Source organism: Medicago sativa, chromosome 3 (genome assembly GCF_051527215.1).
Source record: "Medicago sativa cultivar Bolivia chromosome 3, Bolivia_mono, whole genome shotgun sequence".
NCBI classification, from domain to species: Eukaryota; Viridiplantae; Streptophyta; class Magnoliopsida; order Fabales; family Fabaceae; genus Medicago; species Medicago sativa.
This window is the reverse complement of record NC_140751.1, coordinates 69,079,192-69,105,881: the sequence shown is the minus strand read 5'-3', so window position 1 is coordinate 69,105,881 and position 26,690 is coordinate 69,079,192. Positions and strand designations below refer to the sequence as shown.

The window sequence follows — 26,690 nt, the reverse complement described above, 5'->3', positions numbered from 1 at the left end:
AACAAATATGTGAAATTTGATGAATCAAGGACAAGAAGCATGCATTGGGAAGGAATAACATCTCTAATAAAACCGACAAACAATTTTACTTCTTTGAACCTGAAGAAAATTATCAAAATGAAGTTGATAATCGAGTTGAAATTGATGAGGTTGGAGAAGGAGATGAAGAAAGCACTTGATGGCCTGAAATAGGAACCCATATAAGAAAATAGATGGGTTTCTTCTTCAATAAGGTTTTGTGAAATGTGTAAATGGACATGGCATATACTACAAGAACACTACAAATAAGCACAAACTTATTGTTGGCATATATGTAGATGATATGATTGTGACCAGAAACAATGAAGTTGAGATGACTTGTTTTAAAAGAAACATTATGAACCAATTTGACATGTTTGATTTAGGTATCTCACATACTTCATGGTAATCGAATTTAAAATGAATTCACAAGGTTTGGTGATTCATCAAAGGAAGTATGCACAAGATATATTGAAGAGGTTCAATATGGAAAACTACAAGCCAGTCTCAACACCAGTAGACACAAGAACCAAGCTTCCTTTGAGTAGTGATGAGAACCAAGTTTATTCGACTTTGTACAAGCAAATAGTGGGATCACTAAGGTATTATTCCATACAAGACCTGCCATATCATATGGAGTATGTTTGATCAATAGATACGTGGAAACCCTACAACTTCTAACCTAATTTTAGCAAAGAGAATTATCATATATGTGAAAGGTAATTGCATCTATGGTACGATGTATACTAAGAATCAGAAGAACCAAACCTACAAAGTATATGACTATTTTAATTCTGACTCGGGTTGAGACATAGATGGCAGAAAAATCACCAATGTGTATGTATTCATGTATGGTAATACAACAATGTCATGGAGTTCTAAGAAGGAAGCAATAGTAGCACTAACTTCCTATGAAACCGGGTACATAGCAGCAAGCTCAATTGATCAACATGATTATGTTGGAAATGAATCTGAAAGATGAGAAAATGGAATTGTTGATTGATAACAAGTCTGGAATAGACTTAGCTAAACATCTAGTGGCTCATGGTAGAAGTAAACACATTGTGACACGTTTTCACTTTCTTATGGATCAAGTAAACAAGGATAAGCTAGAAATCAAGCAATGCAAGACATAAGAACAAATTGCATATTTGTTAACCAAGCCTCTAAAGACCAACATTTTTGAATACTTAAGGAACAAGTTAGAGATGGTTAAAGTCATTAACTAATGAATTAAGGTTGTGTATTAGGAAATTAATTCAGTTAGTTAGTTAGCATATACTCAAGAGTTTACTTGTTGAACAAGTAAACTCAGTTATTTATAAAATTGTTAAAGTTTGTTAAGTCTTTTTTTAGTATAATAAGGACTAATTATGATACCTATTTTGTAATGCAATTCATTCAATAAAATTCACTTTGATTATCTTCACTTTCTCTCTCAATTCTTTCAAACTCTTCTCAACATTCCCACTTTCACTTTGTTCCGTCAAGTTTAATGCTAGTTCATTTTGATTGGTCCAACTAGTGTTATAATTATATTGAATCATATTAGTAGATATTGGATACGGTATCATACAACAAAAATATGGTCTATCAGTGTATCGTAGTTGAAAAACTTTATTCTTTAATAATCATTATTTGATAAACATACATATTCATAAACAATCCATATACTTAGGTATATATGAATAGGATAGGACAAGATCTCCTTATGCCAATTCCTTCAACTTCTTCCAAGCTGGCCTACTAGAAATTTTCTCCCACCAAGCATTCACATTCTTCCTCTCACTAATCAAATGTCCCAATTTTGCTGCCTCAATAAGATGTTCAATTCCAGGAAGATGGCTAAGATCAGCCAAAGTGAACTTATCACCAGCAAGATAAGTGCTTTTAGAAAGCCTACGTTCATACACATCAAGCACTTCCTCTAGCTTCTGTTCAGAACTATGAGCTATAGTTATGTCTCCAGGCTTACCCATTTTTGGTAGAATTACAAGATTGAACATTATATTGAAGCATAAAGGATCGAAATTGTGTGCTTCTACTTCAAGCCATTGATTTACCACAGCTTTCTCTTCTAAAGTTGTGCCAAGTAGGTCAGGACCACGGTCTGCATACTTTGCTGCATAGTACCTTACAATAGCCCTTGATTCTACACAAATCACAAAAGATAAGCCTAACATAACATGTTACTTTATTTTGCCCTAGAAAAAATAACATGTTACTTTAGACGTATCTCATATTAAAGCTTATGTTACCTTATTTAAATATGAGCAATGTTATATCTCTAGAAAAATAACATCAAAAATTCTTCAAGAATAAACTAACAGATTAGCAAGCCAATATGGATACACATGAATTATAAAATACAAACCAATGAAACCATGAAAATTAAACTACTAACGAATATGATATGATATTTGATCGTAGAAATTAAACTATATTTGCGTGAGCTTTCTAAGGCTAAATTTTCATTATGATGATTGTTTTGTTTAATATGACCATTTTAAAAGCCTAACATGACGCAATGTCTATTAGAAAAATATATTTCTTTGCACATGACAATATTTTATAATAAAGACTTTAATTTTTGTTTTTTTGACAAGAATAATAAAGACTTTAAAATTTAAATAGTATCGATTAGGTACGGGTTTGGTATCCCATGTGGCCATGTCGTCCCAATTGGTGCTCTCTCTTTGTTTAAATGTGGTGTTGATTTATTGGTGGAATATAATTGAAGGTAAAAAATAATTAAGGATAAAATTAAAAGAGAAAAAATGTTATAGCAAATTTATTATTTTTTAGGGTTAGATATGTTGTGTAACTTTTGAATGAGCACAAATTTAATTGAGAGGAAAAAAAAATGACAATAACACGAAAGCCAACAAATTCTCACCAAAGAGTCTGAAATCACCATCCTCTACAACTGGAACTTGACCAAAGGGCTGCAAAAATAAAAATTTATTACATGATGATTTCTTGTGCAATACATTCTCATGAAATACGAGTGGAATCAAAGATATAGTCAAATACAATTAATTCATTTGAAATTTAACAAATTTGCTACAAAAATAGTCAAAACTTTGTTAATCAGACAAAATTCAACATGTCAATATTTGATCATATATTTTTTTTAAAGAATATTTGATCATATATATAATTGTATATGGTTGTAAATACTCATGCAAAATGTATCGTAAAACTAAGATGTTAAAAGATTGCACAAATATTTACTATGTTCGGTGCACATTTTCGAACCACAATTACTCATTTCTCTTCACTTAGTGTAGGTGTAAGTTTTGTCACTAGATTCTTTAAGAAAAACAATCATGCAAAATAAACCATCAATCAATATAATAAATCTATCTAGTAGAATTAACTTTTCCCACTTTTAATTAATTAACACTCACATTTGAGATTCTTAAATTTGTATGTAGACTACACCGCATACTTTTATAAAAAAAGAAATACCTTTTTTAAGAAGGAAAAAAAGTGCAAAAACGACACCATCCGAAAAACCAAGATATCTCAACTATATTTTTATGAGTGGTGCTATTGATAGCGAAGGAAATTATTCCGAGGCTATTGCGAACAAATTGCGAGCGTTAGATTTTTGGGATTAGCGGAATACAAGGATGGTTGGAAGTAAAAACTATGAGCTGCTATGGTAACTATACGTGTGTCGCAAACCTTTCGGGAATTATTTTTCGCATCAAGTAGCATTTCTCTATTTTTATTTCTTGACCGTTGCTTATCATTAACGACACTCTAAAAATATTATCGAAGAAAAAGGAAAGAAAGATACAAAAGCATCTAGGGAACGTGCATTTATAGACTATATACTACCTGGAGGAGAAGGAACTCAGGTTTCTTTTGCTCTCCTTTATCAAGATCAATATGCACAATTTCAAATTCTACCTCTTTTTCCAAGAGGCAAGCCATCACCCTCTGAGGACATGCTGCATTAATTGAACCATAAACTTTCACCACCATATTTCCCTTGCTCTTTTGTTACTTGAAAATCCCAGTGATGATAATTATAATGTTGACATGCATATGATATCTTGATTTGGCTGTCGAATATATATAGCATCAATAACAAGTTGATGTTTTCTCACTTAATTTTTTTCGGCACTTAACTGTCCACCAAAACATAGTGTGGGGGTTGACACGTGAATTATTGACTTTTAGTTTCTTATGCTATGCTATGCCTTGTGTAAAGTTGTAGAAATATTTTTGGTTTATGGTATCATGGTATGCGACAAGTGTCGTTCGTATTCTGATGTGAAAAGTTGTGTTTATATAACATAACAAAAAAATTATTTTTTGAGAGATAACTAACTAACTAAGTAAAAATTTATATTAGTTGAGGGTGGTGGTTTATAGCATATTCCTCTTGATCAAAGTGGTACCCGAAATTTGGTTGGTATACACCATATTCATTTCTGATTTATCTATAACACAATTGGGGGTTGACTTCTTCCACTTTACTAAACTTTTTTAATTGTTTGAGAATGTAAGCTAACATTTGCATATTCAAAGAAACTCAAAATTGTACCAACTACCAACAGAGTTTGTTTTAGTGGAAGTGAAGAAATTTCTACAATGTGACAAACGAAATACAAAATATTGCGGTGGTTGTAACCCCCAATGCTGAAACCCCGTGCAAGCTGCATCAAACAATCTAACTATGTAAGAGCAACTTCAATGCCAACTCTATCAAAAGATGTTTTATGGGTTCAAGTGAACCACATTATCTCGAAGTAGGGATGAAAAAAGTGTCAACCTGCTCGGTTCTGTCAATAACCAATCTAAAAAAGGACGGTCTAATTAGAGATGTATGGTTGAAAATTTCATCTGCCTTATTTTATGGTGGACTGACGGATTGACAAGTCAATATTTTTTTATAGAAATTATTAATTAAAAACTTCACATAACCAATATAAAAATAATAAATTTAAAGCTAATTTAAGAAAATCTAAATATATAACCAATGACTCCATAAAAATTATGAAAATAATCATTCAAACATATAAATTACATCAGCTAAAATTCTATAATAAATTAATAAGGCATTCTTTACCAAAAAAACCATTAAACTTTACCAAAAAAATTAATAAGGCATTCAAAATAAAAATTTCATGAGTTACGAATTGACCAACCGTTAAAAATATAAGAATAAAATCATGAAGTAAAAATAATAAAATTAATTGAGCATTTTCCCCACTATAGGAGGAGAAAATTTGAAAATTGATTGTGACTTATAAACAAAAAGAAGTGAAAAAGAGTTTATTTTTAAAACATCAACCCAACAGACCAGCATGCCCCACCCCGTTACTGCACAACGTTTTAGTGGGTTAGGCGGAGCGGGAACTCTACTAGTGGCTGGTTTAAAATCTCAATCCACCCCGTTGTTAGCCTATATTTTTAAATGTTCATTTTCGACAGGTAAAGTTGTAGTCGAAGAAGTTCTTCAAATGCAAGTTAAGGAATGACTGCATTCGCCAAGATTCAATATGTGACTAGTTCCAAGTCTTTCAAATTCGATTGAAAGGGAATTCAAATCATCTTTGAAGTGGCAACCTCAAAGGTCTAAGACACGTGAAAGTCGAAGCCAAGCTTGTCGAAGTCATGTAGTTTAGGACCGTTGTAGTTTCAGTTATTCTCTTATGTATATATACTAGTTTTTCATAGGAAAAAAGACTCACAAATCATTAGCAAGAATTTTCATACTCAAATTATTCAGCGTAGAGATAAAAGAGTAACAAAATGTGTGTAACATGATTTGATGAACGATCTTTATTAATGCAATAATTTCTTTTAAATTTTTTTAACTTTATCTTCAAAGTTAAGTTTATTTTCAAATTAGAACTTGTTTGATTCAGTCGAGTCAAGCAGTTATCTTCATCTATTTCAAACTTAAATCAATGAACATGATGAATATTCAAACAACTTTTGAAAAAATATTGCACAACATGTCCTAGGATTTTTAGTTTTATCTTGTAAGTAACCTTTTACAACTAGCACTTTTGTTTACAAAAAATACTGGTAAATACCGGCTAAAAAAACGGGTTAAACAGGTAAACTCAATGGGTCCAGCCCATTTTACCATCCCTATTTCGAAGTAACTCATTAAATTTTTGCTTGAAATGGAGCAATTCTAAAAGAACTTAAAGTAAGTCTCACAACTTTTCCTTACATATTAATATTTTATTTATATTTAATTTTATTGCAACCTAAAATATTAATTTATGTATTTTAGTTTATATTGATATGCGCTAAGTGTGGATGGTTTTGCCGGTTGATTTTAATCAAAAAGTCTATGTAAATGTGGATTGAATCTAAAATGATTAAAGTGTGAGCATTCATGTGAATTTTTTGAATGGGTGTCAAAGTTTGGTAAATAATAAATTTGAGATAAAAATCAATCGTAGTGATAAAAACTTTAAATTATAGTTTTAAAGGTTTTTTCTTAACTCTTCGGTTCTTAGGAAAAGATGATCATAATAATGCGAAGTTCTGTCAAAAAGAAAATAAAACTTCATTAAAATAAAAGTGAAGTTTAACTAAATATTATTTTTTTGTAAGAATTTGAACTTTAGTACTCTCCACCAAATCGACTTGAACCGAAACTCATTGACAATTTGAGTATGACCAATTGCTTAAATAGTATATAGTATAACATTCAACTCAATTCAATAAAGAATTGGAAAAGTTGAACGAAATCTAATGCGGTTTTTGTTTTGTTTTGTTTTCTCTTTTATTTAAAACAACATAATTGTTGATTCTGGAGACCCAAGACAAATCAACTTTTTTCTTTTCAAGAAAAAATACTCCAACCAAAATCATCTAGCTAACCGCCACGAACTTGATTTTGAGTACGTGAATTGAAGATTCTTTGCTCAAAAGAAATTATATTGCTTCAAAAGGTATAAAATGTATTCTTCTAACTCCTAAGAATTCAAAATTGAAAAGTCCCCAATGACCAACAAAATTATATCTTTTGAAGTTGAAACTATCTTTGAGGAGGACAAAGTCGAAAGATAACAATTTGATGAATGAGTATCAGAATAGTCGAAAGTTAATAGATGTGAATGTGACATCCATTATTAGACTATTTGCAAGCCACTTTTCCTTCATTTTATTTCAGTATTTCTTATGTTTCTCATTTGATATCGAAAGTTTTTGCGTGCAGAAAAGTTTGATATATCTCTCTCAAAGATTCCCCACAAATGTCTATTTTCTTTTCTAGATTTTTTTTTGGAATCAAAATGGTTGAGAGTAATTATTTTAATGAAGATTATTACCTCTTGTGATGTAATAATTTCATTATCAAATACTTCATCAGTTTATTTTTAAATGTTGTTTTATAATAGTAACATCAAATTACAAAAAAAATTCAAAAAAAAAAAAAATCAAATTATAGAAATGGATTTACCTTTATTCTAATCTACCAATGAATTCCTTTTTTTTTTTATACAATTTCTCTTTCCAATAAATTTAACGTATTATCTTTCTTTCATAACAAACAATTGTTAGTTACTCTTCATTTCTCCAATAAATTTTTATTTTTGTTTGCACACAATTTATCTCTCTCATAACAAACAATTGTCAATAGTCTAAATTATAAAAAAAAAAATTATTCATTCTTCTCCTTCGTTTTGTTTCAATGTGTCCTCTACTCTTTTTTCGTTTTAAACATTCACAGAGTCTTTAATTTTTTCCGTAAGAGTTCTTCTATTTTACACTTAAATTTATTAACAATGTTCATGATCTTATTATAATATTTTAACTCTTTATGAAACCATTATTACAGGTAACAAAATTTTGTTCGAGGGAAGTTTAAATTTGAACATAACAAAAAACAAATTTTGTTTTGAAAAAAAAACTTCAACTTTCCAAATGTATAATATTAATTAGTTTTATTGAAAATAAGTAAGTAAATGATCTCACTGATGCGAAGAAGAATTCGTAGTGTATGGTGATGATGAGGCAATTGCAATTGGAAAAACCATGCCTGCACTACGCCATCTTTCCATTAAAGAAAATGATCTCACTGAAGTTGGGTTGATTGCAATTCTTGATGGTTGTCCTCTTCTTGAGACTCTTCATCTTGAGGAATGTTATCAACTAGATTTGACTGAAAGTTTGTTGAAAAGGTGCGTTACGCAGATCAAAGATTTTCAACTGTCAAATATGTATAACCATGGAGACCAATGTCCTTACGCTCATTATGTTGGTCCTGGAGACGAGGATGATTATATTTATCTATTTGGTTGATTCTGGATCTGGAGGTCTTAAGTTATGATGAAAAATGAGGTACAAGAGACTCAAAAGTTAATGATTTTGTTGTAATAGACTGTTGTTGTAGGCTATGGAAAACATGATTTCCTGTTTTTTTACTTATGTCCTTTGTCCTTTCTATCCATGAGGTCTTGGCGTGCTTTATTAATCATTTATGGATTTTGTATGTTTTTGTTGATGAATTATTCCATTTCTGGTTTTTGTTTGTGGCTTCTATGTTTTATGTAGAGCTAGACATATTAACTAATGAGTTGAGAATTAACCAGCCCATCTACATATGTTAACGTCTCTCTGGTGCCGCGTCTTGTACTGAGTTTAAAAAGAGAAACTCTCAACCAAGTGACCTCTCATGTAATCCCAATTTTAAATCGAAAAGTTCTCTTCGTGATAAAAATTTGGTGTATTTGCTAATAATTTAGTACACTGCATCTGTTATTTGATCGATGAATTTACAAGCTACTATGATTTTCACTATTTGCTAATAATTTTATATGATCTCAAATTCTTTTCCACTAGCATTTTTGTGTCATTTATTTATCAAATTTTATAACACAAGTCAACTAAAACCTTGTGAAAAGTTTAAGTTGAATGATTGATTGAAGTTTCATCCTCACAATATGTGATCAATTTTGTTATTATTTTGCTAAGGCTGGTCGCATGATCATTTTATACTTGCTGTTTTGCACATTCATACCAATTATTTACGTTAAAATGTTACCAATTGTCCTCCATACATTCATCTAAGCAATATCTGAGATTTGAGGGGTCCTAATTTGAAATCTAAGACTATATAATCTAATTTACAATGGGGTCAACTTCTCTGGATGTTTATTAGTAAGAAGAAACTGTGGGAATCAAAATGGAATAAACAACTTCAATGAGTGGGGAAGGTTGTGGAATATGTTGATAATTAATAGGGGTAAGGGAATGAATTTGAAGTTACCCAAAAGCTTATTATTTGTAACTATAAGTTCTATTTCAGTTTCCCTAAAAAAAAAAAAGTTCTATTTCAGTATGTACCTTTCACCTCTATTTTATTCTAGAGTACTGTACTTAAGTTAAAACAATATAGATATTCTTATTCTTGGGACAATGGCTAGATAGAGGTTATTCTCTATTAATAAGACAATAAGATTCTGACATGCTCAAATGCTAAATAATTGGTAGAAAAAATTAAAAGTACATTTCTTTTTCGTGGACCAAAGGAAGATTGTGCAAAACAGAAAATCGGTGCACATGAATAATTGTGTCAATTAAATTCAAATCATATTAGTTACTCCTCCAATTTCAAAATCATATTAGTAACCATTTGTTGTTTGTAATCACTGTTGTTTTTACAATTTTATCCTTAAAAGAGAGAGTTGATTTATGTTTTCCATATGTTATTTATTGTTGATTGAAGAAAAAGATGTATAATAAATAGAGGCATGTATGTAAAGAAATAATTAATGTAGTTGGAAATAGCAAAAGAGTCTTATAAAAAAGGACAAAAAATTTCTCAAAGGGGTCTTATAATTAGGGACGGAGATAAGTAACTTATATTTCAATTATTTCCTTGTAAAGGCTTATCTCACCATTTACCAATTGCAATTGCTGTAATATATTTACTTTTCAATATGACATGATTAATTGTCGTGCACATTTGTAATATTCTTTGCTGTTTAATTCCGTTGAGGAATATGAAAGATTTGAGAGGGACTAATTTTCAATGTAAAAATAAATCTGATGTTGGAATTGTGAGTGAAGATAACAACTTCCATAAATTAGGCATGTTGCGGCAATTTAAGTCATGTACTTCTGGTTATTGTTTCTTTGGAATATCGTCAACCCACTTCACAACATCACCATACCAATCCCTTATTTGATTTATGTAGTGTGTGATGCTTGGTTGAGTCATTGAGTATTCTGAAGGCACATAAATTAACGTTGTTTAGGACTTCATAAAATAAATTATATATGCGCGACTGTGTATAAGAAAAATACTAACTCATATTGGTTACCTTTTTTTTTCATCTCTATGTTCTTGAAAATCCTCACGAAGTTTTGCGCTATGTGTCGAATGCAGAAGACATGATGTCAATTACTGTTTAGACGCCTAACAACACTTTTGATTGACTCCTGTCTATCTGAAATCAAGCACAGATCGGGTTGGGGTGTGACAAACAATCACAAGTGCTGGAGGAAGAAAAACCATGCATCATATGTCTCACCCTCAACCATGGTGTATGTATGCTACCGGAATGATATTGTTCCTCCCATCCAGAGTCATTGCAATTAGTAACGTCCCACGATACTTGCCATACAACCATGTTCCATCAACTGAAACAATTGGCTTAAAGTAAGCAAATCCTTCTATGCATGATTTGAAACTCCAAAAGAGACGTTTGAAGGTAGCCTTCCCCAAAACAACTTATCCATCCTTAATAAAAGGCACCGTTTCAATATCAGTAATAGTTCTTGTAGGATAAGTTTGGAAAGCAATGAACCACCTTGGAAGATCCTTGTATGAATCCTCCCATTTTCTGTATATCATCTCTATAGCATTTTGTTTTGCAATCCATGCTTTCATGTAAGTAGTAGTATATGTGTATTTCGATCGTATATGTGCAATGATCATTGGAACTGAGATTGTAGGATGCTTTGGCAAATGAAAGTTGAGGAGAGTTGTTGGTGATCTTGCGAAACCATTGATGATGCACAAGTATGTGGACCATGCAGTTTTGTGATCTTCCAGACATGTGATTTCTTGCTAAGTATAACTATACATCTCCATATACAGTTTTCGTTGGAACAATGGACAATCCATCTAGCGGTATCAGAGTGTTCAACCACAAAGTATGGGGCCTTATTCATATGGTATTCTTTTATGCACCGCATTGCCATTTCTTTCGTAGGGAATTCCATCCCCTCTTGTAAGTTGCCAGGGTCTGGAATAAGGTAAGATTTATTCTAGGACATTGAGTGGACAAATTCATCTTTAACATGTTCTATGTCGGTGGAGATCACATTATGAAAGTGTAAGGGAGAGTCAAAGAAAAGAATGTCTTTGTCCTCATCATCATTGATGGCATGATAGGCAAGAATGTCATCTTCATTCTCACTAAAATCACCAACTTCTTCGTCATGTTCACCAGCGACAACACTGACACGAACACCATCATTTTAGGTGTCTAGAGGGAATGATGAGTTGTGGTCAATGTTGTGGGTGGATTTGGATGGTCGATGTGCTGATGAAGATGGCATGGAGTTATGACTGGTTTGTGTTTCAATAAAAGGATATGAACTGAGTATGGAGTGAGGGTATGACGAAGGTGTTGGTTCAATATATGGTGGTTCTACGTGGGTTTCAACACATGAGGTATCCACCAAACCTGCATAAACCTCCATTGTTGAAATACCAAGACGCTTACATGTCATGAACATGTCAAACATCTCTGAACATCGCCATTTCCTACAAGATTAAACGACTCATACTAGATTCACCATCCTCTTGAGAGTTTTCTGGTTGAATATTTGTCTGGATACATTGGATAAGTCCATCCAGTTTGATGTTTTTCTTCACTTTAAACAAGGATGAATTATTGCATGAAATGTTGAAACAAAATTCTTTTTGATGAATGTTTTAATGATAATAAACCTTGTGGAATAAACACTAAATTTTATGAATGGTGATCTACCGATGTTTGCACTTAAGTCTTTTCACAGAAGTTGACAAGAAAGAAGTCTCTTACAAGTGCATATATATACTCATTGAAAGAATACCAAAACAATAGTATCACAAGTTCAAAAAAGATATAAAAAGAATATTATTTGAATCAAATGAGTGTTTAGTGAAGATTCAACAAGAGATGACCTTTGTGAGTAATTGATTCATCATCCTCACCGCATGGTTTTCAACATTGGCTTAAAGATTCAAAGAAGAAAAGGCATGCCTAAATTAAAACATCTCAAAGATACTCAATGGACAAGAAACATTGTTTGCAATCACCAAGAGAAATTATGAGATAAATCGCATTATCAACAAATAATTCAAGGTTAATTAACCGAGAATGTATTGGCATCTAATATAGAAGAGAACATTATCAACTCTGATGAGAGAATGTTCTCATGACGAGCATGCATATTACACTCAAAATTAATCTAATCATTTCATCAAAATGATTAGAATCAACTTTGAAGAGAAACCAATTCATGAATGAATTATTTATTAAGTCATTCGCTAATTGGAGAAATATCAAAGAAGGAAATTCATGATCATATGCTTGGAGATTCTATCATAAAAGACTTATGACGGTCCAAGAATCTTCCATCATCATTCAAGATATGATTTGGAGAATAGAAATCAATCAAAGAAATTTTGACCTTGAGAAAGGTTTCTCACTAGTGGTGTCAAAACGGGTCTGACCTGCCGGGCCGGTCCGTTTGGCCCGCTATTTTTGGCGGGCTGAGTCGAATTTTTGAACTCGCTTTCTATAATTGGCTCGGCTCGTCTCGTCTCATTAAAATACGGGCGGGCACGGGGCAGGGCGGGGCGGCCCGCTTAACTCGTTGGAAATGGGACGGACATGGGGCGTGGCGGGGCGGCCCGCTTAACTCGTGTTTCAATTTGTTATTTTGAGTCTTATTTTATGTTTTTGGATTTATTTTGCTTGTTAGATATATTTTGAGACTTATTTTATTCTTTTGGATTTATCTTGGTCGTTGAATTTATTTATTTTGAAACTTATTTTATAATTTGGTTGTTGGATTTATTTTATTATTTGTTTTATGTTGCGCATTTACCTTATTTTGCTATTAGTTATGATGTTGAATTCGACAATTCAATAATTATCTTGTTTTTCACAAATTTACTTGCTATCTATTCCTTTATATTTTTTTACGATAAAAGCAACATGGTTTTTTTTTTGTAACAATTAAGTTGTAAAAAAATAAAAATAAAAAGTTTTTGTTTGGCGGGCCGGCCCGCCAACTCGCAAGCCCGCCACTAAACGGGGCGGGCTAAGATTTTGGACTCAGTCACAAAATTTGACTCGGCTCGTCTTGTCTCGTTTTTAGCGGGCTTAGACGGGACGGACCTAAATGGGGCGGGCGGCCCGCTTTGCGATCCCTATTTCTCATGTTCCTACAAATATCATTCTGGTTATAAAGTGAAGAAAACATCCTCATTTGATGTTTTAAAAGATAATAAAAATATTATAATTATTATTTTGTTATTCACTAATGAGTTTTGTGAGAATTTTCAGTGAGAATGATATGGAGAACGTTCTGGTCACTGTTCACAAAGCAAATAAATAATTTACATCAAAAGATACGTAAACAAAATGGAAAACATGGCATAAATCGAGTACAAGAATTTGTCTTGGGCCTTAATGATTTTTGGTCCATTTGAAGCAAAATCCATTAAGGAATATGTCTCCAAAGTTACTACCATATGACATCATCTTATGACATCAAGATTACATCATCATTAGTGGCCTCCAAGCTTCTACAATCAAGAGAACAACTCATTACAACTGCAGTCACGTGTGAACTTCTCCATGCTAGCTGGAAATTCCAGAACATTCTGGAGAACGTTCTGCAAGTGTAAAATTTCATGTTGTCTCTCCAAGCAACTAAAGGAACCACATGCTACATAGAAAAACGTGTCCCAACAGCTCTTTTATTAAGTGGGCAGCAAGTCTCTCATTCCTATAAATAGATGAAGGCTTTGAAGACAAAAACCAAGAGTTTTTACAAAAATGAAATCATCTCTCAAGTGAAATCATCACTACTTTAAAAAACTCTTCACATACAAACAAACTCCAACTCTCTCACTATATCTTTGTTCATCATAATCTCAAACATGAGTTGGGAAGTCTTTAAGGCTAAAAGATTGATTTTAACCATAATCCACTTTCAAGTGCAAATATCATAACCTCTTCATCTATAACACATTCCAACTCATAACAGATTTGTGGATCACATATTGTGAGTGTGTTCATATCATCATACTCTCAAACACGAGTTGAGTGTAAATCCGATCCCAAACCCATATCATCATACAAAGTGTATTGTAATTCTAAAGTCTATTCGTAACAATAGTTTGAGAAAGAATTGTAACGACCTTTCTTGTGCGAAAACAAAGAATTGTAGAAGCCTGTTGAGGTTGGTAATACATGGTGTAACAAACTGATCTGGTCTGATCAAAATCTTATAGTGCTAGTTGGAAGTTTCTCTTAGCAGACAACTATAGTGGATAATCTTACACGAGGTGTGGGGACTGGAAGTAGCCTAGTTTGGTGAACCAGGATAATTCTCCTGTGTTATTCTTTTTCTCTCTCTTTATTTAAATTTATACAATACACACTCACTATCACATTCATATTTATGAATCTCCAGAATATTCTGGTCATAATGAATCACAGCCAAATTAATCCAGAGTTCTCTGGTCCCTAATTAATTATTAATATCGTTGCATTATTTTATTCAATATTGCACTGCCTCCAGAACATTTTGGTCCAAGATAAAACAACTGCATAAATATTTAACTAAAGTTTAAATTCAGCTTATAATGTTTTATCATTCTGCCTTTATATTAATCATTCTTCAGAACATTCTGGTCATTGCTAAAATAGTTTTACATTTCAGTTTAAAATCATTTTTCTCATTCTGTTTATACAATCATTCTCCAGAAAATTTTGGTCTCCTTGTTAAAACAAATTAAAACAGTTAAGCTTTAATTCATACAAAACATTCTGGTCCTTGTCAAAATTATTTAAACACTTAAAGTTTATTTAATCCAAAACATTATGGTCCTGTATAAATCAGTTGTTATATATATTTAATACTCTAATCTTGTTGGACTAACATCTACTAAGAATTTTCTTGAGTATATAAACTTATTTAAGTTTCAGGAATAATTTTTAAAGGGTCACACTTTAAACCCTCCTTCCATGTGATTATTTCTTCCACTTCATGAAATACAACACCTTATGTGCCTGTCCGTTGAACATGTCCATCGTACTGTACTTGGACAAAAAAAATCTTTTGGAGGCATGATTATCGGTTGGATTTCCTAAGATAGTTTTGAGTGTAGATGATGTTTTGTTTAGATGTCTGGTGAATGGGGAAGGATGACATTTATTTATGTTAGATTTGATTAAGATAACGTTGACGTCAACGTAATCTATAAATGCAATCTGATTGGTTGACTAAAAGTTGGATAAGATATTGTTGACGTAAGCGCTTACGCCAGCGTAATCCGTAATCTGGGTTTGATTGATTGACTGAGATTTGGATAAGATAATGTTGATGTACACGCGCTGACGTCAATGTAATTTGTAATCTAAACTTGATTGACTGATTGAGATTTAGATAAAATAATGTTGACGTCATCGCCGACCCGTGTCAGAGGAATTCAAAATATGATTGGTTGATTGAGATTTAGATGAGATAACTGACATAGATTTATTAATTTGAACTTAATTGAAATGTAGTTAATTAATTAATTAATGTTTAATTAAATCTGAACTTAATGATTTAATTAATATTTAGTTTAATTAATCAATCATTTATTTAGACTTAAATTAAAGGATTAAATATGTTTTGATCCCTATAAAATTGAAACATTTTAAGTTTAGTTCTTACTTAATTTTAATAGTTATTAAAAAAAACTAATTTCTAATTAAATGTAAAAATTAATTGATTAATAATTAAAAAAAAACAAAATTGAATTAAATTAAATTATAATAAGAAAATGTTGCAGGTTTGGGAACATGAACCCTAATTTCTAAAATCCCTAATTTCTTCAATCTACTACTTCTTCTTTTCCTTTGTCATTTTCGATTCAGAACCGCTCTTCCTCATTCACACATCTCGTTTTCGAATTCGAAGTATAGTAAACACCATCTCGTTTCTGAATTCGAAATTCATTGATACTTCAAATTCACATTCATTCATTCATTCATTCATTCTTCCACCAATAAGTTGTGGTTCTGTTTATGATGATGGCTTCTTGTTCAGTTCCTACTCATGAAACAAAAGGTGAGAGCACAATGGTTCCAAACTGGCTTGAGCTTCCTATAGACATCACAACAAACATTCTTCAAAGACTTGATACAATTGACATTGTTACAAGTGCATGTCTAGTGTGCTCTCTATGGTGGAACATTTTCAAAGAACCTCGAATGTGGCAAACTATTAGAATGGTCGATCAAGGTTATCGATCCTGGGATTATCCACTCTGGGATTATTGCGATTTGGTAGAGATTTGTTGTTATGCTATTGGACGAAGTTGGGATCATCACCTTGAAAACATTTATATTGACTCTTTTGGCTCTGATTATCTCCTTCGATACTTAGCTCAGAAGTATACTTTTTTTCTTACATTCAAGTGTTCATTTTTGTTTTGTTGCTCAATGTTAATGATGGCTCTATTTGTATTTTTTTAATGGCTTATTGTAACCTACTATATGCATGAAACTTGGTGATTGCTCTAGTATTCTTTTTAATTTTATCAATAATTTTTTTTAATTTATATTTTACAGTGCCAGTAACCTACGATGCATGCAAGTACATGGTGTTAGTTTAAGAATTTCAGATGAAGGATTCAGTAAAGCTGTGAGCATACTTACAAAGTTAGAAGAGGTAGAAATTTGCAACCTAAGGAGAGATTCCCTTGAAGTTCTTGGTCGATCTTGCCCTTGTTTAAAATCTCTAAAATTTGTGATTACAGAAGAAGAAGGCGACATGATGTATGTAGGTGATGATGAGGCAATTGCAATTGGAAAAAACATGCCTGCACTACGTCATCTTATCATTAAAGAAAATTTTCTCACTGAAGTTGGGTTGATTGCAATTCTTGATGGTTGTCCTCTTCTTGAGACTCTTCATCTTGAGGAATGTTATCAACTACGTTTGACTGTAAGTTTGGTGAAAAGGTGTGTTACGCAGGTCAAGGATTTTCGACTGTCAAATATGTATAACTGTGGAGACCGCTATTCTCATGGTCATTATGTTGGTCCTGGAGATGAGGATTATATTGATGTATTTGGTTGATTCTGAATGTTGAGGAGGTCTAAGAAATGATGGAAAATAAGGTGAAAACTCCTTCAAAAGACTCAAAAGCTAATGTTGTTGAAGGCTATGGAATGAAACACATGATTTCCTGTTTTTTATACTTATGTCCTTTAACCTTTCTGTCCATGAGGTCTTGGCATGCTTTATTAATCATTTATGGATTTTCTATGTTTTTGTTGATGAATTATTTCATTTCTGGTTTTTGTCTATGACTTCTATGTTTGGACATGTAGAGCTAGATATAGTTAACTAATGTGTTAAGAGTTAACCAGCCCATCTACATATGTTAACGTCTCTCTGGTGCCGGGTCTTGAACCGAGTTTCTCGAGATTAAAGAGAGAAACTCTCTACCAAATGACTTCTCATTTAATCCCAATTTTAAATTGAAAAGTTCTCTTCATGCTAAAATTATCTGGTGTATTTGCTAATAATTTAGTACACTACATCTGTTATTTGATTGATGATTTTACAAGCTACTAAGATTTTCACTATTTGCTAATAATTTTGTATGATCTCAAATTCTTTTCTACTAGCATTTTTTGTGTCATTTATTCATCAAATTTTATAACACAAGTCAACTAAAACCTTGTGAAAGTTTAGGTTGAATGGTTGATTGAAGTTTCATTATCACAAATTGTGATCAATTTTGTTATTATTTTGCTAAGGCTGGTCGAATGATCGTTTTCTACTTGTTGTTTTGCACATTCAAAGCATTTATGAGATGGTGGAGGAGATTAAGGTTTTGTCGTGGCGGTGGATGTTGAATAGGTTTTGTCTCTTTTATGAATGGTATTGGAACCTCAAATTTGTCTTATGAGATAAGGGTGCTCTGCATAGTGCTGTTTGGTGGCTCTGCTGCAGTAGCATAGACTGCTTTTTTGCTGTTTCTGGTTTTTCGTAGGTGGTGCTGCTGTTTTGTGTTAGGAACAGTGAGTTCTAGCAAAATTCAATTGTTTTTTTCTTGCCTTTTGGAATTTTTGTTGGAAGTCCTATTTGTTTTTGCTACTCTGCGGATTTGGGAAGGTTTATTGGTGTTTTTGTTCAGTTGTACCACTGTGTTAGGCGGTTGGTAGGAGTTTGGCAGCAGAGGTGTTTTTCTGTTGGGGGTTTTGGTACCTTTGAGTCTCTAGGCAGTGTGGTAGTGAGGCAGGGGTGTGAGTCTTTTCCCAGTACGGGTTATGCTAGATGCCCACATGTATAGTCCGGCCTCATTATTATGCTAGGGAGGTTTTGGGAGTTTTGAGGTGTTCCGTATATATACAGCGTCTGTTGTATTTGTTTTATCTATTAGTCCGCGAGTGTTAGTGCGTCTTACATATACTCTAGTGTTAGTGCGTCTTACATATACTCGACGAGAATAATAATATTTATCATTTAAAAAAAGAAAAATAATGGGGTCAACTTCTCTGGATGTTTATTAGTAAGTAGAAACTGTGGGGATTAAAATGGAATAAACAACTTCAATAAGTAAGGTTGTGGAATATGTTGCTAATTAATAGGGGTAAGGGAATGAATTTGAAGTTACCTAGAACTAGAAACATATTATTTGTTGCTATAAGTTCCATTTCAGTATCTAAATTTCACCTCTATTTTATTTTAGAGTACTGTACTTACAACAATATAATATTCTTGAGACAATGGCTAGATAGAGTTATTCTATAGTAACAATCATCAATAAGACAATAATAAGATTCTGACAAATGCTCAAATGCTAAATATATACTCCCGAATATATGTAGAAAAAAATTAAAGTACATTTCTTTTTCGTGGATCAAAGGAAGAATGTGCAAAAAATAAAATTGGTGCACATGAATAATTGTGTCAATTAAATTCAAATTATATTAGTTACTCCTTCCATTTCAAAATCATATCAGTAACTATTTAATAATTACTTAGTCATAAGTACTTATATTTCATTTTATTTCCTTGCAAAGGCTTGTTTCATCATTTTCTCTACAAATGCTGTAATATATTTGCTTTTCAATATGACATGATTAATTATCGTGCACATTTGTAATATTCTTTGCTGTTTAATTCCGTTGAGGAATATGAAAGATTTGAGAGGGACTAATTTTAAATGTAAAAATAAATCTGATGTTGGAATTGTGAGTGAAGATAACAACTTCCATAAATTGGGCAGGTTTTGGCATAAGTTGGGATTGATACAGAGTGAGCAGGAGTCTGTGTACAAGATTGAATAGGCTATTAGAAATAGGGGTGGGCAAAAAACAAAAAAAAAAAAAAAACAGAGTCGAATTGTTGAACCAAACCAAACCGAACCATTTCTAACAATTCTGGAACTGTTTAAACATCCAACCCATAGCATTTATGTCTTAACCCATCGACTTTCGAGAAAAAGAGACACTCGAAATTTGAAGTTCGCTAAAAGATGTAAATAAAATCTAACAAAAAACTAACAAGGTAATCTAAATCAAATTAGTGTATAATAATAAATCATTGCTTTTGACAATAATCTAAATCATTCCCCCACAATACCTACATGAGTAATGCATGTTCTAACAAACAGACATACATAAGTTTATAGCAAAACCGCTTCCAATATTAGAAGTCCTATCACAATTAGAAGGCTTCTAATTCTCAATTCACATCTGAGAAGATTGCACCCAGAAAAATGTGATGGTGCAGGGGCAGGGGCGTTAGAGAAGCCGAGACTGCACATAACCACAAATCAAACGCTTGTAAGCGAAAATATTGGCACAAACACTCACAATTATTAACAAAATGAAGCAAGAGAAAAATGTTTTTACCTTCCTGGAAATATACAAGAACCATGACCTACAATCATTCAGAATATCCTTAGTCAGACTACGATACTAGAAATTATCAATAGGACTACAAAAAATTCAACAGTACATACAATCCAATTCATATATATTGTCGGAGTAAATTTTTTTTACATCGTCAACCAATCATAATCGATAAATCTTTCAAATGTTTGATCTTAATCGTTACTACTTTCAAAGTCACATATGATTGTCTGTAATTTATTGATAGTTTAAATCATTTTATACTGATAGTGTATCAAAATAAAACTATTTAGGCAAAATTGCACTTGCGGTCCTTCAGGTACGACAATGTATCCTTAAAAACACTAATGTGACCGAGTTAAACGAAAATTCTCAAAAAAGAAGTCGTGCACGTTTTGAGACTTCAAGGACCAATACTGGAAAACGATCAAGCTTAAATGACTGGTTCTGTTACAAGCGATATTGGTACACACAATAACACCTTATAACACCAACTCAACTCCCTCACTCACTCTTGCCTTCTTATCTTTATGAGTTCTGGTTCTGTTTATGAGCAAAGGGTGAGAGCACAATGGTTCCAAACTGGCTTGAGCTTCCGAGTGACATCACAACAAACATCCTTCAAAGACTTGATACCATTGACGTTGTTAAAAGTGCATGTCTGGTGTGCTCTCTGTGGTGGAACATTTTCAAAGAACCTCAAATGTGGCGAACTATTAGAATGGTCGATCACGGTTATCGACGCTGGGATTATCACCATTTGGTAGAGATTTGTTGTTATGCTATTCAACGAAGTTGTGGTAATCTGGAAAACATTTATATTTGGCTCTAATGATCTCCTTCGATGCTTAGCTCAGAAGTATACTTTTTTTTCTTACATTCAAGTGTTCATTTTTGTTTATCATCATCAATGATTATCTTTTTTTAAATGTTTTATTGCTCAATGTTAATGATAGCTCTATTTCTATTGTTTTTAAGGAAATTCTAACCAGTGCACTTGGTAAGAAGTTTATAGGAGAAATTTTATCTTAAAAGTTGTGTATTTAACCTATTGAAATATTAAAAAACAACTTTTTTTTTACATACAATTTAGCAATTGTTTCTATTTTTGAATCCTTAACAAGTACTCTAAAGGCACTTGTTAGGAAGACCTTTATTTTATCATTTTTTAGGGCTTACTATTTTACTGTGGCAGTAACCTACTATGCATGAAACTTGTCGATCGGTCGGAAACACTAGTTAACATTTCCTTTTTTTAATTCATATTTTACAGTGCCAGTAACCTACGATGCATGCAACTACTTGGTGTTAGTTCAAGAATACTTGGTGTTAGTTCAATTAGAATTTCAGATGAAGGATTCAGTAAAGCTGTGAGAAAACTTACAAAGTTAGAGGAGGTAGAAATTTGCAACCTATCGAGCTATTCCCTTGAAGCTCTAGGTCAATCTTGCCCTTTTTTAAAATCTCTAAAATTTGTGAATACAAACGCAGAAGCATTCGTAGTGTATGGTGCATTCGTAGTGTATGGTGATGCTGAGGCAATTGCAATTGGAAAAAACATGCCTGCACTACGCCATCTTTTTATTAAAGAAAATGATCTCACTGAAGATGGGTTGATTGCAATTCTAGATGGTTGTCCTCTTCTCGAGACTCTTCATCTTGAGGAATGTTATCAACTAGATTTGACTGAAAGTTTGTTGAAAAGGTGCCTTACTCAGATCAAAGATTTTCAACTGTCAAATATGTATAACCTTGGAGACCAATGTCCTTACGCTCATTATGTTGGTCCTGGATACGAGGTTGATTATATTTATCTATCTGGTTGATTCTGGATCTGGAGGTCTTAAGTTATGATGAAAAATGAGGTACAAGAGACTCAAAAGTTAATGATTTTGTTGTAATAGACTGTTGTTGAAGGCTATGGAAAACATGATTTCCTGTTTTTTACTTATGTCCTTTAATTTGTCCTTTCTTATCCATGAGGTCTAGGCATGCTTTATTAATCATTTATGGATTTTCTATGTTTTTGTTGATGAATTATTCCAGTTCTCGTTTTTGTTTGAGACTTCTATGTTTGGACGACATATAGAGCTAGACATATTTAACTAATGAGTTAACCATGTTAACATCTCTCTCATGGTGGGTCTTGAACCGAGTTTTTCGAGGTTGAAGAGAGAAAATTTCAACCAAATGACCTCTCGTTTAATCCCAATTTTAAATCGAAAAGTTCTCTTCGTGATAAAATTATTTGGTGTATTTGCTAATAATTTAGTACACTACATCTGTTATTTGATCTATGAATTTACAAGCTACTAAGATTTTCACTATTTGCTAATAATTTTGTATGATCTCAAATTCTTTTCTACTAGCATTTTTGTGTCATTTATTTATCAAATTTTACAGATTGAGTAGGCCATTAGCAAATTGAATAGGACACTGGCCCCGTTTAAACATTCAACCCATAGCATTTATGTCTTAACCCATCGATTTTCAAGAAAAAGAGACACTAGAAATTTGAAGTTCGCTAAAAGAAGTAAATAAATTCTGACAAAAAACTAATAAGGTAATCACCATCAATCTGTTTTCAACTAAAGCGAATTAACACCTTAAAACACAAATTAGTGTAAAATAATAAATCATTACTTTTGACAATAATCTAAACCATTCCTCCACAATACCTAAAAGAGTAATGCATTTTCTAACTGACATACATAAGTTTATAGCAAAACCATTTCCAACATTAGAAGTACTATCACAATTAGAAGGCTTCTAATTCTCAATTCACATCTGAGAAGATTGCACCCAGAAAAATGTGATGGTGCAGGGGCAGGGGTGTTAGAGAAGCCGAGACTGCACATAACCACAAATCAAACGCTTGTAAGCGAAAATATTGGCACAAACACTCGCAATTATTAACAGAATGAAGCAAAGAAAAAAATGTTTTTACCTTCCTGGAAATATACAAGAACCGTGACCTACAATTCATTCAGAATATCCTTAGTCAGACTATGATGCTAGAAATTATCAATAAGACTACAAAAAATTCAACAGTACATACAATCCAATTCATATATGTTACCGGTGTAAAGATTTTTTACATCGTCAACCGATCATAATTGATAAATCATTAAAATGATTGATTTTAATCATTACTACTTTTAAAGGCGCACATATGATTGATTGTAAATTATTCATAGTGTAAATCGTTTTATACTGATAGTGTATCAAAATAAAATTATTTAGGCAAAATTACACTTGCGGTCCTTTAAGTACGACAATGTATCCTTAAAAACACTAATTGCTGAGTTAAACGAAAATTCTCAAGAAAAGACCAAGTCATGCCGTTTTAAGACATCAAGGACCAATACTGGAAAACGATCAAGCTTAATCGACCGCTGGTAAAATTTTGCCCTATCAAAGGAAAATGTAACTTACTTGGATCTGAAGTGGAGATAGTAGCCATGTCATTGAAGTTACATGACTCAGTAGACTTTCCCATCTTATGATAATAAGCATCAAAAGCATAATTAGCATGAGCAACAACATTATCAGGATCATAGCATGGTTTTCCCTGCAACAACGGAGAACAATCGACTTTTCCAGGTCCACAAGCCCAATCTATTCCAGCCTGCAACATCTTTGGATCAGCACCATCTTTAGCAACACAGTGAGTTTCACCTTTTGTATCATTTGCCAAAACTGCACCTGAACCTGTCAATTGCAAAACATAAACAGGCACACCATTTGAATCAAATAGTCCCCAATTTTTCTCTGACAATGCCCCTGGCTGTTTGTCCTCGTTGTAGAGCTCGTATATATAAGTACTAACACTAATTCCAGGGCGCTTTGGAGTTCCAGTTTTATTTAACACATGCCTGATCAAATTGCTGTTGTAAGTATTAGCATTGGCAAGTGTTGCATTAGGCTCGTCAGAACTACCTTTTGAAGGCCAACCAGTTTCGGTCACCACCACAGGAATGTTGGTGTAATTCATATACGACATCGCGAAATACGCTGCGTCAACAACAGCATCAAACACATTTGAGTAATGAAGAAGTGTGTTGGAATCAATAGATTCTTTGTTTGGTGGAATTGGTTTGAAGAGTGCATAATCCAAAGGGATTACACCATTTGAGTCCATGTAGTCATAGTAAGGGTAAATGTTAAGCATGAGATAAGATTGAGTGGATTGCAAGAAATCAAGCATTGGTTTCAAGACTTGATTTAGTGATGTGTTAAAGAAGGCCTGTGAAGGTGGAAATGAATCAAGTATGATGGTAGAAGGAAGCGGCGTCGAAACTTTGATCTGTTGATCAAGATTCGACGCGACAAGGGCTGAATGAATGTAGTTAAGAGCGTTGACTAAGACTTTTGCTACATTTGGGAGAGTGGTTAAAACCTCAGAACCAACACAAATTGCTGTGATATTTGTGTCTGGATAGTATGCCAACACATTGTGAGAAACCCAATTCGAAGCAGTGGAATTTGATTGACCAATTGCTAGAAGCTCTTCATTAGGGACAGAGATAACAACTTGAATTCCTGATTTCGATAGTGCTGTTAGCATTGCTTGGTCTGCATTGTACAATCGAATATGCCGAATTTGCTGAGCTTTAAGCAGTGCTACTACTTGGGCAGGGTGAGGCATGTCTGAGAGATCGGTGCCAATGTTCACCCCAATAAATGGTTCTGCAATGCAAGGAACAAACAAACGACTCGTTAAACTTGAGTCTATTGTTCAGATAAGTTTTACGTAAAATATAATGTAACGAGGAAACAATTATTCTGATCCCCAAATGTGCGAGAAACTGAATGTACTGAATTTTTTATAATTTCCTAAGTGCAACTCGTGTTAGTAATTTTATGGATCAAATTGATACATTTGAGGACCAAACTAACTATAAAAGATGCATTTAAGTACCAAAGTGACTAACGAAAGATGTATTTATATGTATGTTTTGGTAATTTTGATATATTCGTAGATTATTGCAACAACACCTTTAAACATTTATGAACAAAATGACTGTTTACTCGCAACGTAATTGATTGTGTTGTCTTAAAATGCTTCTTTGCTTGTGCAAAATGTGAGTATTTGAAAAATATGGTTGAAGATTAAAACAGTGACCTGCAAAAATTTATCAAGAATATACATAGTTTCCTCAAAAAGTAAGCTTTTTCGAAAATGTCTTCAACATGTAAAAAGTGCCGTCTTCAACATATCAAACTGTGAGGGAAAAAAGAAAATAAATGACTCAAACCACCCTATCATATTTAATAGATCTAAATACTGCAGTGGACCTCAAGGAACGCCTATGAGTAAAGCCTATCTACCCCATCTTCATTTCAACTTTACTTTAAACTCAATAATTTTTTCCCTTTCTTTATTGTACTTTTGGCCGCAAGTATCACAATTGTGCGATTTTGACTCCCATTTTTTTGAGTGATTTTAGTCCCTTGTGTTTTACCCCTTTGTAATTTTGCAGTCCCCTACCAATTTTCTCCAAAATTTACACTGAGATGGTATCATTTATTGAAGTGGTACTCAACTCTCATAGTCATGATTTTTCTTTAAAAATAAAGTAAAACGCCAAAAAATCGCCTGCGAAAGCGAAATCCCTAATTAGAGTTTCAAACTTGACATTTTTAACTAGATAGAAAAGCCGTTCGGCGGTTTGGGTATCACTTCAATTAACGATGTCACCTGAGCATAAATTTCGGGCAAATTGAAAGGCATGTGAATCACAAAGAGAAAAACATAAGGGTCAAAATCCTTCAAAAAAGGTGGGGCTAAAATCACACAATCGCGATACTTGAGGGACCAAAAATGCAATTAACCTTTTTTATCGAAATCTCTTTCGGTCAAAATAAGCAACATGCAAAGAAACATAAACATGCTTTCTAACAAAAGGGGAAAAGTGACAACACATATCAAAAGCCTAATGCAATATCCAAACACCAAAACATAAACATGTTTTATTAATCTCTTGACAAATAACTCATCAACAGAAAAAACACACCAACAATGAATAATATACAAGGAACTAAAAGTTGTTAATTAACTAACCTTCATCAGCCACAACAGTAGATACTGCAAAAAGAAGCACAAGAAGAAAATGCATAACCATGGTTTAAAACTTCAAATCTTTCTAAGAAACCTGGTGAAAACTCAAGACAAAAAATGTGGTTAGAAAAGATGTCAGAAAAAATAAAAGGGTAAAGGAAGCGTCAATGTCTTAAATTTTCACCTGAACCGAGTAGAGGAAGAAGTAGCAGAAAACCAAGAGAATGGAATAATATATGCATGTGCATCTTTTACTATATAGAAAATAACGGAATCAATAAATATAAAATATACAGATTATGTTATTTACGGATACAACCGATTCCTACACAAATTATTATCGTTTATTTAGTTATATGTATATTTCTAGCAATCCTTCTATTCCTTTTTTATTGTCGAATTTTTAGGAAAATTTATTTCTATTTATCTATTGTTTCATCTATTGTTTCACGTTTTAAGATTACATTAATTAATATTTTGTT

At 32.7% G+C, this 26,690-nt stretch overlaps 3 protein-coding genes across 4 annotated transcripts; 1 reads left to right on the top strand and 2 right to left on the bottom strand.

Moving 5' to 3' along the window:
- Nucleotides 1-1,604: 1,604 nt before the first annotated feature.
- On the bottom strand, nt 1,605-4,238 carry LOC146939585 (glutathione S-transferase F11-like). Its single transcript, XM_085753197.1, has 3 exons — nt 3,865-4,238; nt 2,915-2,963; nt 1,605-2,170 (listed from the first exon to the last, which is right to left on the bottom strand). Exons 1-3 carry the CDS (start codon nt 4,009-4,011, stop codon nt 1,728-1,730), a joined length of 639 nt encoding a protein of 212 aa, XP_085609323.1. The 5' UTR covers nt 4,012-4,238; the 3' UTR covers nt 1,605-1,727.
- Nucleotides 4,239-16,132: 11,894 nt separating this feature from the next.
- On the top strand, nt 16,133-17,881 carry LOC146939584 (putative F-box/LRR-repeat protein 9). The gene is made up of 2 exons (XM_085753195.1): nt 16,133-16,669; nt 16,848-17,881. Exons 1-2 carry the CDS (start codon nt 16,302-16,304, stop codon nt 17,356-17,358), a joined length of 879 nt encoding a protein of 292 aa, XP_085609321.1. The 5' UTR covers nt 16,133-16,301; the 3' UTR covers nt 17,359-17,881.
- A 1,934-nt stretch (nt 17,882-19,815) lies between these two features.
- Nucleotides 19,816-26,272, bottom strand: LOC146939583 (glucan endo-1,3-beta-glucosidase 2-like). 2 transcript variants are annotated; one of them, XM_085753193.1, is made up of 4 exons: nt 26,212-26,272; nt 23,544-24,836; nt 23,095-23,122; nt 19,816-20,051 (listed from the first exon to the last, which is right to left on the bottom strand). In XM_085753193.1, the coding sequence occupies exons 1-4, from the start codon at nt 26,270-26,272 to the stop codon at nt 19,919-19,921; spliced, it is 1,515 nt and encodes a 504-aa protein (XP_085609319.1). In that variant the 3' UTR covers nt 19,816-19,918. The 2 variants fall into 2 exon arrangements, with proteins under 2 accessions (XP_085609319.1, XP_085609320.1); XM_085753194.1 differs by having other exon boundaries at nt 23,583-24,836.
- Nucleotides 26,273-26,690: the final 418 nt, after the last annotated feature.